This window comes from Astyanax mexicanus, chromosome 16, assembly GCF_023375975.1.
Source record: "Astyanax mexicanus isolate ESR-SI-001 chromosome 16, AstMex3_surface, whole genome shotgun sequence".
Taxonomy (NCBI): Eukaryota; Metazoa; Chordata; class Actinopteri; order Characiformes; family Acestrorhamphidae; genus Astyanax; species Astyanax mexicanus.
In genome coordinates, this window is record NC_064423.1 from 5,516,177 (window position 1) to 5,534,554 (window position 18,378).

General features: G+C 38.3%; 1 protein-coding gene across 1 annotated transcript in view; it reads right to left on the reverse strand.

The window, feature by feature from the left end:
• Positions 1-18,378, reverse strand: part of xxylt1 (xyloside xylosyltransferase 1) — a 65,946-nt gene that overhangs the window by 24,176 nt on the left and 23,392 nt on the right. Inside the window, exon 4 of the mRNA XM_007252576.4 lies at positions 12,444-12,576. Coding sequence (XP_007252638.3) covers positions 12,444-12,576 — 133 coding nt within the window. The remainder of the gene's footprint in view (positions 1-12,443; positions 12,577-18,378) is intronic.

The window sequence follows — 18,378 nt, forward strand, 5'->3', positions numbered from 1 at the left end:
TTTATAATAGTGCTGTTTACACTTTAACATATGTTAACTCATGCTAAATAACACAGCTGGTGTAGGTCAGTATCATACTATAATCATGTGATATTGGAGCTAGAGGAGCTGAACAACACCAGCTGCTCGTGTACTGTATCTGTGGCGGAGCCTGGCTGAATCTACAGCTTATACATATAATATTACTATTATTCTTACAGTCAACACTAGACCTCAAACAGTTTGGACTGTGTGTCTCTCCACTCTTCCTCCAGACTCTGCTCCCTTAATTTACAAATGAAATGTAAAATTTACTGATGATCAGTGATGGTTTGGAGAGACATGTCTGTCATCTGCTGGTGTTGAGCCACTGTGTTTTACTATCAAGTCTAAAGTCAGTGCACAAAATCTTACAGCACTTCATGCTTCCCTCTTCTGAAAACAACTTTTATGGAGATGGGGATTTCATTTTCCAGCAGGACCTGGCACACTGCCCACACTGCTTACCAAAAGTACCAATTGGCCTTATATACTATTCAAATTTTTCTGAGACACTGATTTTTAGGTTTTCACTGACTGTTAGCCATATAAACATCAACAAAAAAATAAATAAACACTTAAAATAGATCATTCTGTGTAATACATCTATATAATATATAAGTTTAAACTGAATTAATGAAATAAATTAACTTCTCAATGCTATTCAAATTTTTTGAGATGCACTAGTACAGGGGTCGGCAAGCGTGAAACATGTGGCCCGTGAGGTTGTTTAAACTATAATGAACGATAATGAAAAATAAATAAATAAATAAAAATAAAATGCTTCTTTGGCAAAGTTTAGTTTACACGCCTCCTCTGTTTCTCTGTTGCGCTTGGCGTGACTTTAGTTCCCGCCCATTCTCATTTTTCCACCCGTTCTTGGGCTCCCTATCTCCTTATATGGGCCTTTTTTTCTTGGCTGTGTCCCATGTCATTAGCCGGGGCAGCGGTAGTGTATAGGGACGCAATCTTGACGACACAGGTTTTTTTATTTATTATTTTTTTCCTTTTTTCTTGGGTTTACCTGCTTTATTTTCAGAAAAAAACATTTTTTTTTGTGGCCCGCCATTTAATGGTTTAAATAATTTCTGGCCCACGGTCAAAACTAATTGCCGACCCCTGCACTCATAGATAATAGAGGAGATGAGCTGTTTCCCCACACAAATACACACACACACACACACACACACACACACACACGATGTCATGTGTGCTCCAACAAACTGCAGATCACGCTACTGTGTGTCTTATGCACTCAGAAATATGAACTCACGTGGACTGATGCATAACTCTGTGTCTGGTGCAGTAAGCTGGTACAGGCACCCTGGGTAGTTGACCCTGTTCTGATGCGTGTTCATTCTGCCAGTGGCATCCTGTTTTCCCTAAAGAGCTCACGTCAAAAACCAGCCCTTCAGTCTGAAGCCCGCTGTCGCGTTCGTGTTTTGATTGGCACGTTTACACAACCAGCAGCAGAACAAAAAGGGGAAGATAACTCCGCCGTGCCGCTGTCTGCTGCAGCCCAGTCAATCCTTCCGGCCACCGCCGGAGACCCATTTACCTTCAGTAAACAGCCTGATTCTCTCAGACTGCTAACATCAGCACTAGCTTAAAGAATATTCCTATTTTGTGCATGCATGTAAGTGTTTAAAGATTTGAGGCGTGGTACTGGTGGCAAGGTCAATGAACACTGGATATAGAACATAACATATAAAACCTTTTAGATTACTGTCACTACTGTTAACCTAAATTTACACTTAAACCAGTTATATGCACTGCTAACAAACTGTAAGGTTTTAATAAGCAACTATTCAAAATAAAGTTAATGATTATGAATCTCAATAAGGAAATTTTCACACCTGAAAGTCCTGACCAGACTCCGTGGCAAAAGTTTTTTTGGTTAAATGTGTTTCTGTATATTTCTGTATTCTTCATTTTATATTGGTTTGTAGGTAATGTTAATAATGAGTTTGGTTCTGGTTTGCGAAACAAATTTTTGCATTTCCACCAACAAAAGAAGGTTCTGGAACCAGGAACGTTTGTTTGCAGTGGGAAACGAAGAATTCTAGGTTCTTCAGCACAAACTGTGACAACATCGGTTTACCGCCACTGTGCAGCACCCTCTGTTGATGGCGTATGATGTGACATTTTGATGGTTTCCCTAAAACTGGTGGAATCGTGGGCTGGTTTGCTCAAAAGCACCACGGTTTTTATAAGCTTGAATGGAACGATTTTTTTTAGTGGAGAAAAATTAACATTCTACATCTACAGAGCTGTTTTTGGGCAAATTCCTGGGCAAATTTCTGGCCAAGAGAAGCCACATACGGGGCCCCGAGTGGTCCAGCAGTCTAAAGTGCTGCCACTATGAGCAGGAGGTCGCAGGTTTGAACCCCCGCTCATGCAGCTTTCCCATTAAGCTGCCAGCGCTCAGAGGGAGCACACTTGGCCCTGCTCCCTCTGGGTGGGTATCTCCCCACATTACTCTTAGGGTGATGTCTGCAGCACAGGGCGTCTGTGAGCTGACGTATCAGAACCGAGCCGCTGCGCTTTCCTCCGAGCGTTAGTGCTGTGATGCTGCTCGGCAATGCTGCATCAGCAGCAGCTCGAAAAGAAGCGGTGGCTGACTTCAGATGTATCGGAGGAAGCATGTGTTAGTCTTCATCCTCCTGGTGTGTTGGGGCATTATTATATATTCCGAATGGAATTCTTTTGTTGGAAAAGCACTAACAGTCTACATCTACACAGCTGTTTTGGAGTTTGATGATTTAAAAAAATATCAAATGAAGAAATGCCCTTCACTGGACAGCAGTGATATAGTAAAGTTCAGTAAACAGATGGAGGGCATAAAATTCCTGGGCAAATTTCTGGCCAAGAAAAGCCACACACATTGGACACTTACTTCCCTACTGACATCATCATCAAAACATGACCGAGTGGCCTTTATTACAGAACAAAAGCATAATAAATCAGCGTGGAGTCGGTCGGAACAGCGCTCTCAATAACCTCCATTCAGTAGCTGCAACCAAGGGCACTCTTTCAGATTCGCTCTGTGGTTTGGATATCCTCTCTCGAATCTCCTACAGTCCTTTTTAAAGAGATGAGAGAAACGTGCTGTGCGTAAAAAAGCTTCAACTCCCATTCACAGCAAACCAGACAAAGCCGGGGAGCAGCGGACCCGGATTATTGTTAACATACTGAAGGTCACAATTCATTTAGCGAGCAGCCGGACTAGTGTTTACTCTCATACCGAGCTACACATGCAGGGTAGATTCCAGACACTTGGCAGACTTTCCTCCCTGTGCATCTGGTGCCCTGGAGAGGGCAAGGTCTGGCACAAGCTTGGAGAGGCTGGTAGTGAGGAATGAGCATGTGTGAGCAGCAGGTGACCTATCTTTTTTATTGGTATCAGGGCTCAGGTGCGTTTCAGTTCTGAGGTCTTCAGTAGGTTAGAAAAGGTAGAGTTAGTATATTGGAGTTCGCACCATAGATACAAAAAGCCCAATAAATAGTTTAGAGCAGACAGGTTTGTTCAGTATTTATAGAGCCAACACTGGTCACCAGTCAGCCTTACTGATGAGAAAAGAATGCAGTTGGATGCTACATTAACCTTTCATGGTGTTACTTGGCAATGCATCATGGTGCAGGGCATCTGTAATGTTCTGCAACCTCTATCAAGATGATACGTACTTTACTTTTTAAAATCAACAACATTTAATACACTGTGGAACTCTCGAGAGGGTCATCCAGTTAGTGTTCTGATACTCACTGTACTCTGACACTTGATTAAGGTATTCACACAGCAAAAGACAAGCTCATAGTTGTCAAACAAGGAATACAAAACTCTAAATTATTTTCTAAATAATTGATGATGTAGCAAGAATGAAAGTCATTAATTTAAAAGCTATCTGAGCACCTTGTGCCCACCTGGCAAGATGTGGACATCCTAGTGTATGTCCACAAGGCTCTGAGCCTGCTAGTGATTTTGGCCAAAACTCCCTTATTCTCTCACTTATGAGTACAAAAAAACCTTTAAGTGTAACAGAAAGTGATATGATTTATATCGTGATACATATCAATATCGGCTGATATAAAAAACTATATTGTGATAAGATTTTTTTCCATTTCACTTTCTAATCAGCAACTTTCACATGAAATCAGAAGCTAAAAGGTAGCATTCACATCAATCTTAAAAATAGGAAAAATCATTACATTATGCTGAGGTAATGAGTTTTAAGAGTGAAAGGATCTTTCAGCAAAGAACAGAAAGCTGAGGCTGCAGTTGGCACAAGTTTAACAAAACTGGACAGTGAAAGATGCTCCATTTAATACACTGTGGAACTCTTGAGAGGGACATCCAGTTAGTTTTAGATTAAGTTATTCAAGTGTTCAAAATCTTCATGCTGTGAAGCTCCAGCTCATCTCAAATCACCATCTCAGTTCATCAGGTTTAGATCAGGGGATTAATGTGGAGGACGAACACTTTTTTTTACTGTTTACCACAAAATTCCATATGTGTCCCTTAATCGTGTTCATGTCTTAAATATTAATCTATAATGTAAAGAAAAAAATTAAATAACTGGGCACAGCCCTGCATTTATGCTGTACATTGATTCAACAATGTCTACTAACTGAATGGCTGGATGCAGATAAAACTAGTTCCCACAATATGGGGGAAACACAGCAAAAGACAAGCTGATAGTAGTCACAGAAGGAATAGAAAAATCTGGATTTTCTAAATAATTGATGATGTAGCAAGAAAAAAAGTCACAAGCCTGCCCCTGAGGATGTTACCAGGGTTTAGGATGTAAGAATATGAATTCCACACAACATACTGTCATACAAAATAGATATTCAAACACAGAAATGTGTCCATCAATATACCCATCCATCCATCCATCGTCAATAACCCAATAACCACTTTATCCTTCAGGTTTACGAGGGGGGAGGGCATGGGGGGTAAATATAGTACTGTGCAAAGGTTTTAGGCACCAAAGCAAATTAAACTAATCCATTTCTCAGCAATACGAGTGTTTTTGCCTGAAAAAGAGTCACATATGATTTGACGAAACAGATGCAAATAAACATGAATACAGTAAAACGTAACAAGGAATTCTCATTTTAACTATAAGTATGTTTTATCCAGTGAGCCGAGCTGAAGAAATCAAAGTGTAGAGATTCCAGATTTCTCCTGGATGCTCCTCCCCTCAGCCAGCATGTGTATATTATGTTCAGTTCCGTCAGCAGCCTGCAGTTTCAGTGGCAGGCTCTTGTCACAGAGCTGCTCTACGGACAGACTGAGAAGATCGTTCGTTCCGAGAGCCATCAGACTCTTCAACTCCTCCCAGTGGAGCCGGAAGAGAGAGGACAGATGAGGAACGAGTCTCTATGTGCTTTCTTAATCAGCCTTTTTTTATCTGTACTGGAAAGCACCCTACACATCTACACCCTGGGACTCTTTTGCCTTTTTACTGTATATACTGTTCATTTGCATCCCTGGACACTTGGCACTTTACTGTACACTCTGTACCTTTTCACTCCTGGACACTTTACTGTACATCTTGTACATTTGCACCCCTGGACACTTTGTCACTTTACTGTACATCCTGTACTTTTGCACTCCTGGACACTACACTACGCACCTTACTTAAATACAATACTTGCACAGGTTTATGTTTAATATTGTCATATCTGCTGATACCTTCTATACTTAAATTATTATTTTACTGCACTACCTCATATCTATGACTGATTACTTTCACACTTTGTATAGTTTTTTGTATTTATATATTTATGTATATATTTTTAAGTCTCAGTTTATAATTTTATAGTTTAGAGTCTTATATTCCTCACTGTGCTCTTTTATTTTATTTTATAATACTTATTGTTTGTTTCTACTGTGTACTGTTTGTTTCGACTGTGTTGTGTAACTGCTACTGGCTGCTAAATTTCCTTCGGGATCAATAAAGTATCTATCTATCTATCTATCTATCTATCTATCTATCTATCTATCTATCTATCTATCTATCTATCTATCTATCCATCTATCCATCTATCCATCCATCCATCCATCCATCCATCCATCCATCTACCTGATTCACCACATTTACCAGTAATTTACCAAACCAAGTGTTGATTAATATGATTAAAAAAGAAATAACTCTATTAAACTCAGATGAGGAGGAGAGATTAGGAGATGTTTTAAGAAAAAACAGGGCTGTAAAAGTTGCTCTGCTTTTTGTAAAATTGCTGTTTGTATTTATTGTAATGCTAAGCTAATGTGCTTACTGAGCAAATACTAAACACTTACTTCACAGATAAGAAGCTTTTTCTTTACTGAAATTCACACAGGTGCCTAAAACATTTGCACAGTACTGTATAAACATAGAAGTATGTGGCTTGGGACTTTTAAACCTTATTAAAATAAGTAAATGGGTCAGTGGATGCTGCACTCTGCATCTCTGAACTGTTAGAGCTACAGCCATGCAAATCTGAGTGCCATCAAAACTACTCTACTGAGAGCTTATAAAGGTTGAAGTGCCTGATATAGATCACACACACACACCGTAAACAAGTCTCCTGCCATGATCAGGAACTATACATGCACACTCAAAACACCAGTTAATTAGCATGAGCTTTGACCAACTTCTTGGAAATCAATGTAAAATATTCAAGCATTTAAACAGAAACTCACTGATTTATTTAGACGATCTCTACACCTATTAAACCAGGTGACTTTCTAATCAGCAACTTTCTATTTTACATGAAATAAGAAGCTAAAAGTTAGCATTCACATCAGTCTTAAAAATGAGGTAATGAGTTTTAGGAGTGAAAGATTCTTTCAGCTAAGAACAGAAAGCTGAGGCTGCAGTGGACACAGGTTTAACAAAACTGGACAGTGAAAGATTCGACAAAAGTAGTCTGATCTTTTTTGTTTTGTCATTTACTGTATTTTCTTTAAACTGCATATGCTGCTCTTTAGTTTTGTGGTAGATTTTTGTTGTTACTTTATTTTTGTTAATTTTGCTTTATTTTGTTACACTATTATCAATACCAATTAGGTCTAGGTAACATACTGTTTTTATGTATAATTTTTTTAGATTTTTAGTAAATAAACCTTTATAATATATTTTTGCTGCAGTAGTGAATTCTTGAAATTATTATTTCAAAAAGAATCAATGTTTTGGCACATCACCAAGAACACTGTCATCGCAAAAACAACATGAAACATTGAGATTTTAATTTAGGGCCATATTGCCCACCCCTAGTTTGGTAAAGCTCGATTTCTACTAGCAGATTCTGCTCACAGATAGTTGATCTATAGAAATGTATAGATATAGAGAGATTTTAATTAAAAACAATGGATACAGAAAATAAAACTAGCTAACTTTTAAGAAACACTGTTTATAATGGAGGCATGCAGATGCCTCATGACTCCAAGCACCTTTTAATTTCAGTTTTTCGAGGGAAGCAAAACCCCTAATATTTTTAATAGGTTACCATTTTCACACTTGCTGACCAGAACTAAAATGCACACTTAACGGTGTGGAATCATGTAGACAGCAGCAGTGTTGATATGATATGCTAACTGCATTAAAACGTGCCAGTCAGGTGGAAGACACGGAAAGTCCAAACATTAATTAAGAGGCCCAGTAGAGCTTCTGCTGCAGGTGGTTGATCTTATCGCCTCAGCTGTACCTATACCTGCTGACTCACTGTTATTACTAAAGAACTGAGCCTCTCACCTGGGGATGCATATTTCCACACAATATTTCCACACAGAAAATGACGGCAGTCAGGCATATATATATATATTACGTGTCATAATGTCATAGTGTTGTAAACAGGGATGACCCAATCAGTTGATCTAAACCCAACCCCACATCCCAACTCAGACCCCAGTTTAGATCTCTTAACACTAGAACATGGCTAAAGCTACGAGTAGGGCTGGGTATTGGAATTTGGTATTAAAAAGGCACCGACCGAAATGTCTCCAAATTGGTCTAAAAAAATGGTTGCATATTTTCAATACTTAGCATGACACACACAAACACGCCAGTTGTGGAGCGCATGCATTACATACTGTAAATCCACTGTGTGAGAATAACTATCAATTGTAATTTAGAAAAAGGTATAAAAAAAAAAGTAGCATTTGGATATCTGTACTAAAAAGTTTAAAACTATACCCAGCCCTAGCTACGATTTTAGCTGTGATTGTCCAAACACACAACCCTGCCAGATGAATTCTGGGAACTGTAGAGGAAAACAGTGTTTGTCCTTTAGCTGTAAGGGTAAAGAGACAGAGTCCGGACACTTGACGAAGATGCTGATTTCACTAAAAAGTTGTTTGTTTAGGGATTTATTAAGTGGGGCTAATATTAGGCCTGTCAAAATATTTACATTCACATTATCGACTTATCGTTCAAAAAATGGACATGACCTCAATTATTTTAATAATCGTGATTTCGTCCATTGTGCTTGGACTTACAAAATGCACTTACTTAGTAGGGTACTTAGTACTCTTTTTAGGAAACATGCCCTCCATTAACACCCAAAACAAACGTAAAGAAATATAATATCGGTCCAGTGCGGCTCTATTTGCTTAACTTTAGTGTCTTAAGTTGGTTTAGTGTTGCCTCAGCCTTCCGTTTACCATTAGCGCATCTCTCGAGTGAAGTCTGAGGCAAAGTCTTTATGCCGGTTCAACACAGGCCAGCTGGGACAGACCGGGGCTGCTGTACGTCATGGTGTGGGGCAGACCCACAGTGTCTTTGCCTCCGCACTTCGCAATTTGTGCGTATATATATATATACATATATACATATAATATAACCTACTTTGGTTCAAGCTGGGAACTTTTCACGTTCCAAAATTAGGTGCGTGAACAAGAATATAAAGCTTATTGTCTTTAAAAGGATTAATTCCTTTGTTATGATATTATGTTATCATTAGATTACTGCCAAATTAGTGGTTTAAAAATGCCAAAAATATCGTTTATTGCAGTAATTTCTGGGACAAATTATCGTTTGCAAAAAAATGTTATCGTGACAGGCCTAACTAATATTGAGTAGGGCTGTTGCCACAGGTGGTAGATCTTATCGCCTCAGCTGAACCTACACTTGCTGACGCACTGTTATTACTCGCTCACTTGCAGATGCTTTCCAACAAAGGACTGACTCAACCGAGGCATATATTTACTATACGTCATAATCATCACTATAGTTTTCACACTATTGTGTCTGTACATATGAAATTACTGGAAATATATGGAAATATTGGTCAAAAGGTCAAAGTGGTTAGCATTTTTCTTCTACCCCATAACAAAACACTGAAAGAGGAGCATAAAATCACACTGACTCTTCAAGTGGTTTGAATGGAGGTTGTCCTTTTGTGCAGAACTGAAATAAGACCTCGTTTATTGATCTATCGCATTGCTCTGCATTTAAAGCAGCAGTCTCCAAAGTGGCTGCCCTTTTACAAGCCCAAAACAACCCGAGCGGCTGTCCTTGAGTAGGGACAGCAGCAGCAGCAGTACTGAGGAAACAAATCCAAAGAAGAAACGAGGGAAGCGGGGAAGGGTGAGGAAGAGGAGTGAGAGAACAGAGTGTAAACAGCCCCAGCTGAACAGCTGACTGGAGCTCCATCTAGTGGGTGGCACAAGTGTGCCTAAGGTTAAATTTCACTAAAGCTGATTGGAGATCATTTCAGAACATTTCCACAAAGTGTGTTACATAAACTGCGCTAATTTACGCAATATTTTTAGCACATTTCAAAGTAAAGTCCAGAACATTGAGCATGGTGTAATGCTTTGAGTCATGCTCCTGTTCCACATGCTTTCAGGAAAGCAAGAGATACTTCAGTTTCTGAATCAGTTTCTCTGGTTTTGCTATTTATAGGTTTATGTTTGAGTAAACTGAACATTGTTGTTTTATTCTATAAACTACAGACAACATTTCTCCCAAATTCCATTAGCAGAAAATGAGAAATGGCTGAAACAACAAAAAAAGATGCAGAGCTTTCAGACCTCAAATAATGCAAAGAAAAAAACAAGTTTATATTCATTAAGTTTTAATTACAGTTCAGAAATCAATATTTGGTGGAATAACCCTGGTTTTATCAAGTTGCATCTTGGCATTATGTTCCCCTCCACCAGTCTTACACACTGCTTTTGGATAACTTTATGCCTTTACTCCTGGTGCAAAAATTCCAGAGGTTTTAAATTTGGTAAAATCAAAGAAACATACAATTTTTACGTGGTCTCTTATATATATATTTTTTTCCAGAGCTGTACATGTGGTATAAATAACCATATTTAAAGCATTATTGCCACTGATGCCATTGTTGGTATTCCAATTATGATGTCAAAAAAGCACATTTACGCTTCACAGTTGGGTCTATATGACCAACAGAAAGTAAGAGTGTGTGTGTGTGTTGCGTACCCAGAAAACCGGGCAGCAACATTAAGCTGGAAATTTAACCTGCCCTCCAGCACAAAGCCAAACCTGATGAGCAGTACACAGGCATCCTGTTGTTACAGCCCAAAAAGGCAGACTCACACACACACACACACACACAAATCTCCCCCAAAGGAACTTCCTTTGTTAATCCCCTGTTGCAGCTCCGACTCTCCGTCTTGTATTGCAGCAACTCTTAGCGGTGCAGCGCGAGGGCAGCGTTCTCAGAAAGCTCTCGCGCCGCTCTGCCGCTCGACGCTCGGTCCTCTCGGGGTAAACTCTGAAAGGCTAACACCTCCACTTGCCTTTTAAAGTGCCCCAGTTTTAGGGGTGTGAAACGGCCCAGCCGCAGGACAACACTGATCATATTGGCTGTTCTCGAGCACACTGAAGTAGGTCAAGAACCCTAAAGTTACTCAAAGTTCTTTTTTTGTTCCCAAAACTAAACACACATAACAGGCTTGTGACTGGTCCAGAACTTCCTGTACTGACAAATCACAAACAAAAACAGTGAACCAGCACTGGTGTGTTTTGATTTTCTTATGAATATGACAACTTTTTTTGCTATAATTTGCATTAAAGGCAGTGAAAGAACTATATTGATTAGAATAATTGTCTTTATTAAATTATGTACCATATATTTTGCACTATAAGAGGCACTTAAGATCTTTTAATCTTTTAAATCGTCAGTGCGCTTTATAATCTGCTGCTCCTTATGTATGAATTCTACCAGTCAGGTATTAAGGAGCAGTAAAGCCACTCTGCTGAAGTACAGAGTTGTAAGGGTCTTTTCAGTGAAGTTTCTCCAGCACTAAAGCTGGGCGAAGCAGCATTAGCATTAGCCGCTAACCACAGCACTAGCTCTTTCGCAGTTCAGAAGTATGTATACTGGACAGTAGTCTGTGTGTTTACTGTGTTAAAACAAGCGCACCAGAATACTCAGGGTTCCTCAGTTTAGCACTATCAGGCAGCATTTACTAGTGCTAAGCGCTGCTGCTAACCGTGGATGAAAATATTTTAAATCTAAGCTTACTGTAAATAAACTGAGGCGCTTTACTCACCAAAATAAACAATTTTCAGGAGAGAAATCTGTGTAGATTAATGTCCAGCAAAATATGTACATTTTTGAAGAATTACAGTTTTTTACTTAGCTGCTTCCCCAGCACTGAGAACTGCTGAATTAAAAGGAAAACATGGCGACACCACTGTTCCTTACTAGTGTTGCTTGAATGCACCTTATAATCCTGTGCACCTTATGTATGAAAACAGACCAGAAAATAGACGTTCATTGATAGTGCGCCTTATAATCCAGTGCGCATTATAGCCCGCATCAAATAGTCCAGTGCGCCTTATAGTTGCATCACAATAATGCAAATACGCCTATGCCCACTGAAACACGGGCTGTGTTACAAATTGGACACTTTCACTAAGACCCAACCCCATTTCTCAACCTTTTCCTTGGAACAGAGTTAGAAGGGAAAGTGGTTGAAATCTTCCCATTAAGCAATAGGTCACCCCTTTAAGAACATGATTAAAAAAAAAAAAAACATAAATAAATAAACAAATAAAAAAAAAATTTAAGATATAATGCTTGATTAGCAGCTACTAGCAGTGCTCTGTAGGCGACCCTGCAAATACAGCTAGCTAGCTACCGAGACATGCTACTACTAATAGTGTTATTTAATGCATGTTATGAGAAAAAAGGGCCATAATACTCTGAAACTTTTATAAGATAATGCAATTATAATCATAAAAGATGTATTTATTTTTTTTGGTTTCTTTGGTAAATTGTACAACCACTTTGCCAGGGATCTCAAAACCCTGAGGGTTAGTCTATTTTTTATTTTAAATAAGTACAAACACACACACACACACATTAATATTAGAATGATCAACTAATCAAAAATAATCATTTTAATCCCTAAAGTATTGGTTAGGTGCAGGCCTAGTGTAAACGTAATATAAAGACAGTATTACCTGTATACTGGCTGCATCTCTCGGACGATTCCGATCACCGCTTCAGGAGAGAAGAGTCTGAACTCTTGGAAGAGATCTCGAATATTACTCCTGTACTTCAGATCCAGATCCAGCTGCACAATACGCTTCATCTCTGTGAGGGAGAACAGGACATTCTGTTATTTGCAAACAAAAAATGTTTCATTGGTGCATGCAATCAATAAAAAAAAAAAAATTATATCACTGGAAAGTTTTATTATATAGATGTTTATTTTTTTTATTGTTGATGATTATGAATCCCAATGAAATCCCAAAAAAATTATCTCAGAAAATAAGATTATTATATAAGACCAATTGGTTGATTTGTCAGTGTGGGCAGTGTGCCAAGTCCTGCTGGAAAATGAAATCCGCATCTCCATAAAAGTTGTCAACAGAGGAAAGCATCCAACATTATCATTAGCTAGCACTGTTAGTGCACTATGTTTATGAACACATTAATTGGGAGGTTATTTTTTTTATTTGTATAGGATGTATTAAATGTGGCTCATTGACTTAAATTAATTTGAAGACCCTGAACAACAACCTCAAATAAACACCATCTGTAACTGCTGATGAGTTCAGTTGGGTAAAGCCAGCGGTTTCCAACCAAGTCATTAAGGATCTTCATGGACCGAATTTTTGCTGTAAAATTTGGACCATGTGGAGTCCCTGTTAAACAGTAAGTTAAGCAATTTTCCTCTTTTAAAAACTACTCCAGTTCCCATATACTGTATTTTCACTGATTGGACAGCAGACTCACAGCTCTCACTGTGAACAGCAGACCTAAGCATGTTGTAATTGGAACAATGAAGTTCTAAGCAGCCAGAGACGAACGATCGGCTGGAGGGATTTGGGGCCGAAGTCAGTCCAAACAAGAGGCGGAAACCGAGCAAAGAATGCAAGTCAACCATGCTCCTCACTCTTCTACAAACACGGAAGCAAGAAACACAATAACTTCACACGCTACGCTCGCAGAGCTACCAGGAGAGACGAGTTAAGGGGCCTTGTTTTCACAGAGGACTTGCTGCATGTTATTTGAGTATAATGGATTTGATGGGTAGTGAGGGAATCAATACGACAGTATCTATACTAGCATCTCACGAGAGCTGACACGTCATTTTGTGTTCAATTTGAAAAGTGACTCGGTAAACGTGACGCTAAAACTAACTGGAACATTAACTGCGAATAAAACAATTGAAACTAGAGCTGGGCGATATGGCATTAAAAAAAAAAATTGTTTTCGATTTTAATAATTTTTTATCCCCTAATAAAAATTTACCACAGATGACATTAAAAAAAATTTAAAACTAGGTTTACCTTTATTTTGGTTTCACTTAAATTTCATCTTTGGGGTTCAAGTGCAACCAACCAGAAACAAACTTGTAGATGAGATGGCAAATTATGCCATTAAAAAAATAGTGAGAACATCCTGTAACTTAAAAAAAATAATTTTTATCCAACATAGCTTAGATTCAAAGAGGCAAAATAAGAAAATATGGCATTTAGAAGCATTTAGGACCGTGGCACAGCGAAAGTCCTTAACTGTAAATTAAAATTAATCGATAAAATCAATTGATCGCCAAAATGTTTATTTTATTGTTATGCTTCTGGCTTTTAGACCGCTTTTCCTATGCAGGCTCAAATGGTTAGTAAGACGGTGATATACCGATCAATAATAGTAAGGACCCTTTAGCTCAGTTACATTACATTTTCATTTGCTTTGCTGCTTTTTTCACAAAATCCAGCTCTTTACTATCAGTATTGTGCAATTGCGCTAATACTGTGTTGGCAATGCCCGCAACTGGGCTCATCATACATTACTAATGCTGCATTAGCAAAGCTAACACAGAATTAGCGATGTTGGGTAAGATGGCCAGTGGGCTCCAACGTCACTAATACCACTTTAGAATGCAATAATATTTATTGTTTTTTTTTATTTATTATTGTTTTTGCATTTTTTGGTTGCAATTTAGAAAAAGGTGTTGAAAAATATATCATGTGGGTATTGTATCAAATTCAAAGTATCACATTGGTACCGTTATCAAACATTTTAAAACAATACCCAGTACTAGTCCCAGCCTGGTTTATAAGTGCTCCTGCAACCAATGGAATGGAATGAGCTATTCTAACAGGACAATGCTCATCACCATACTGCTGTCCTCTCAAAAGCTTCTCAAGAGCCTAGCTGCTAAATCTGCAAGAACTGTCTTTGTGAATATTCAAGCTGCATAAGATGGATTAGTACTTCTGAATGAGTAGCTCATTAAATGTTGGTTATATTCATATTTATTTTTATTATATATATTTTTTGCTGGGTGCAACTATTTATGTTAACTGCAGTTTGTATGAAGGTTTACTACACCAGTGTTTATTGGTTGGTCAACTTAGTTGTGGCATGGTTTAACACCAAAAAAGGCAGCAAAATGTAAGTTAATATTAAAGGGGGTCTAAACCACTTTTCTTTTTACATTTTTGATGACTCCACCCTCAGCTCAAATTTGTAAACGTGTAAAAAAATGTGAGGAGAAGTTTGGAAGGGGCACTGGGTGATGTATGGGTTTAGGGGATGGGCAGGGCGGAGAGCTGTTTGACTGCAGTATTACTGACTGATTATTGTATTACTGACTTACTGTATTATTGACTGACTGATACACAAACACATTATCCTCGCCTATAGCACAGTTTGACCTGAGAGGGCACTGCAGAGGTAGAAATTACAATATCACAATAAAAGCATTTTTTAAAGGTTAGAAAATATTTACAAAAAATTTAAGCAGGACTGGTGTGTTTTATTACTTCAAACGAAACACATTTCAGATGTTATTAAAAAATGATTTATGGTTTAGTGGTTTCATGGTAACAGAGATTTGCTTTGCTCTCCTCTCACATTCTTAGAAAAAGAAAACAGCGCAGAGGAAAACTCGTCTTCAGAGGTGGTGCTACACCTTCAGGCCAGACCAGGCCATCATCAGGAGAGCACAGTACCTGCGGGGGACGCACTGAGAAGCTTTAATGGTGTGTTTGTGGTCTGCCAGACAGAACTAATTAATCTCACCAGAGCGTCTCAGCCAGGGGCTATGCTGATTTCTCAGACACGGGAGTGAAAAGTTCACCATGACCAGATCTACCCCTGCAGTGCTCGAGCATGTGCTGCTGCTGCTGCTGCTGCATACCCACAGTCTTACACTCTGCCACTCACGCATGACTGACAACACATGACTAAACACAAATACTGCACAGTTCCCTGTGATGTGGCATTTATTTAACCCTTTACTATAAAAAATAGACGAACCACACAGAACACTATCTGCTTTACACAGGATCTCAAGTTAAAGCTGTTCTGTATGGAGGAATGGGTTAAAATTGCAGTTATTTCTACACTTTTCATATTTCATATATCATGTAAAATGTGATCATTTTCCTCTATTTTCCTATTTTATTTGTCTCAATTGTTTGATTTGTTTATACTTATGTACTTCAGGACTTGATATCTGATGTTATATATAAGTTATAGGCCAAAAATGATGCAGAAATATCGAATTTCTAAAATGTTCCTGGATACAGATTTAGGATTGTGGCGTCATATCATACACAATAATATCAATATCATTTCTGAAACAATAAAAAAAAAAATCAGATTTTGGCAAGAGCAGTATTCTGTGTATTATATGTTTTGCTTGACTGCACATTTTTACTGTTTACTGTAGTTTTTTGTCCCATTACACTGTTTTACTACTGTATGTTTTATTACTTATTTTATGATTTTTTTTAATACAAATCATTCTCTTGGTGAGTTACTGTTGTTTACCCAATAGACAAAATAAATTCCTGCATTTTTTCCTTTCTAGTGATTGTGTAAAACTGTTATTTTACATAAAATGCAGTAGTATATTCTTAAAAATGTAAATATATTTCAGTGTTTTTCACAAGAATTCCAACAAATATTGCACACTTATTTTAGAGCCATATCCCCCACCCCTATTCTGCATTAGAATTTCTTTCCAAACCATCCTAAGAGTAATAGATTGTGAATGATGGTGAATTTAATTGCGCCCTGAGTGCATTATTACACTCCTAGATAACGAGGTAAAAGTCTGCAGGTCACAGACTGCTGAAGACAGTAAAGCTCTGATGATAATGCAGCATGTGGCAGGTGGGCGTCCATCTGGATTTGGTGGATTATGGCTTCTCTCCGTCCCCCGCCTCATTTCCCTGATGAAAACAACAGCAAACGTTGCTTCACGCCGAAACTCCAGACAAATGTAGGTCAACCTCATTATGTGCTTAATACCTGGCTGTACGTGACCACCCTCCACGCACCCCGCCTGCACGACTACGCTGCTACAAATGAGGCATGCAGGGACATAAAAAATGGTTCCAGCTCTACACAAATAAAGATAGCCTAATAGATGTGCTGTTTATTAACAAACACGAACAAACAAACAAACACAAGCAATGCAGGAGCTGACATACCACACTTAGGACTCATTGTGTTTCCTATGTGAACTGCTGGCCAAAGTGGCATCTTTAAAATATCATCAAATATTATAAAGTATACCACAGTTAGTTCCGACCCTGGCAATGTGATTGGCTGAGAGGCGTTCTGTGAGTGCCATTATCAGCCGGTAATGCACTGTAACCGAAGCTCTTCATGTATTACTCCTCCACATACAGGTAACCTAGCAACAATGCAGCGCTTACAAGCCAAACCAAACAGCGCAGCAACAAACAGAGCAGCAATGAAACTATTTTAACTGGCGGAGTGTTTATAACCAAACAGATCCTATTTTCTCCTCCTCTTTAACTCTTTAAAATCTTTCAACAACCAGCGATAATGGAACTGTTGTAAAATCGCAATAATACACTCGAGGTTGGTGCTATAATGTGTAATATTGGCACTGCTGTGCTGCGGTTGTAGGCACGAATGTCGACTGTATTATTGGTCAAATATTAGTGGTGTCACGATTCTCTAAGTCCGCGATTCGATTTTATTTTCGATTTTAGGGTCACAATTCGTTTCGATTCTCGATTTTCTTTTTTCTTTAGCAGAGAGGCCTATGGCAGTTTTAGATTAGTCTATGGTCATTCATTGGTTTGATTCATCAAATTTGCAATATCTTGTTTCTAAAGGTGGGCTTGATATAAGTGATGCAAAGTGATACAAGTGATCTGTAATACACCACATTAGGCACTAATGGTCAAATTTAAATAATTTAATTAAGATATATATGTAATGCCATCTAGTGGCTTTTTTGGTAGCAGCAGTGTGCACTATTAAAACAGCAATGTGCAACATAAAATAAATAATAAAAAAATACAGGAACAGTCATGTACAAAATAATAGAACAATTAGAAAAACAAGACTCGGTCCCTGGGAATAACAAGTTTTTTTCTTTAATAAAGATATATTATTAACTTTATCTGAGAGAAAGATGCTCCTTAAGGTACCAAAACTATTAACATATTTGAGGCTAGACAAAACAACTGTTATTTTTATATTTTCAAGTTTTTCTTTAAGAAGATGAGAATGTCCACATTCTCTTTGAGCAGTCGAAATATCCGCGGTGTCGGCTACAGTGTGCTGCGCCATTTGCGTTTGCGATTGCTTTCACACATCTCTGAGAGCTTTTTGAGGTATGTTTGGGGTCATTGTCTTGCTGGAAGACCCATGACCTAGAATGCAAATCCAGCTTGAGCCCTACATTGCAACTCAAAATCTTTGGGTAATCTTCAGATTTCATCAAGCCTTTAACACAGTCAAGCCACCCAGTGCAAGACGCAGCAAAACAACCCCAAAACAATTTTTTTTATTAACATATTTGTTCTTGGTCTCATCTGTCCACAAGACATTTTCTCAGAAGGATTTGGGACACAACTGGGACACAGCCAACATCATCTATGGATTGTAATCTTTTTA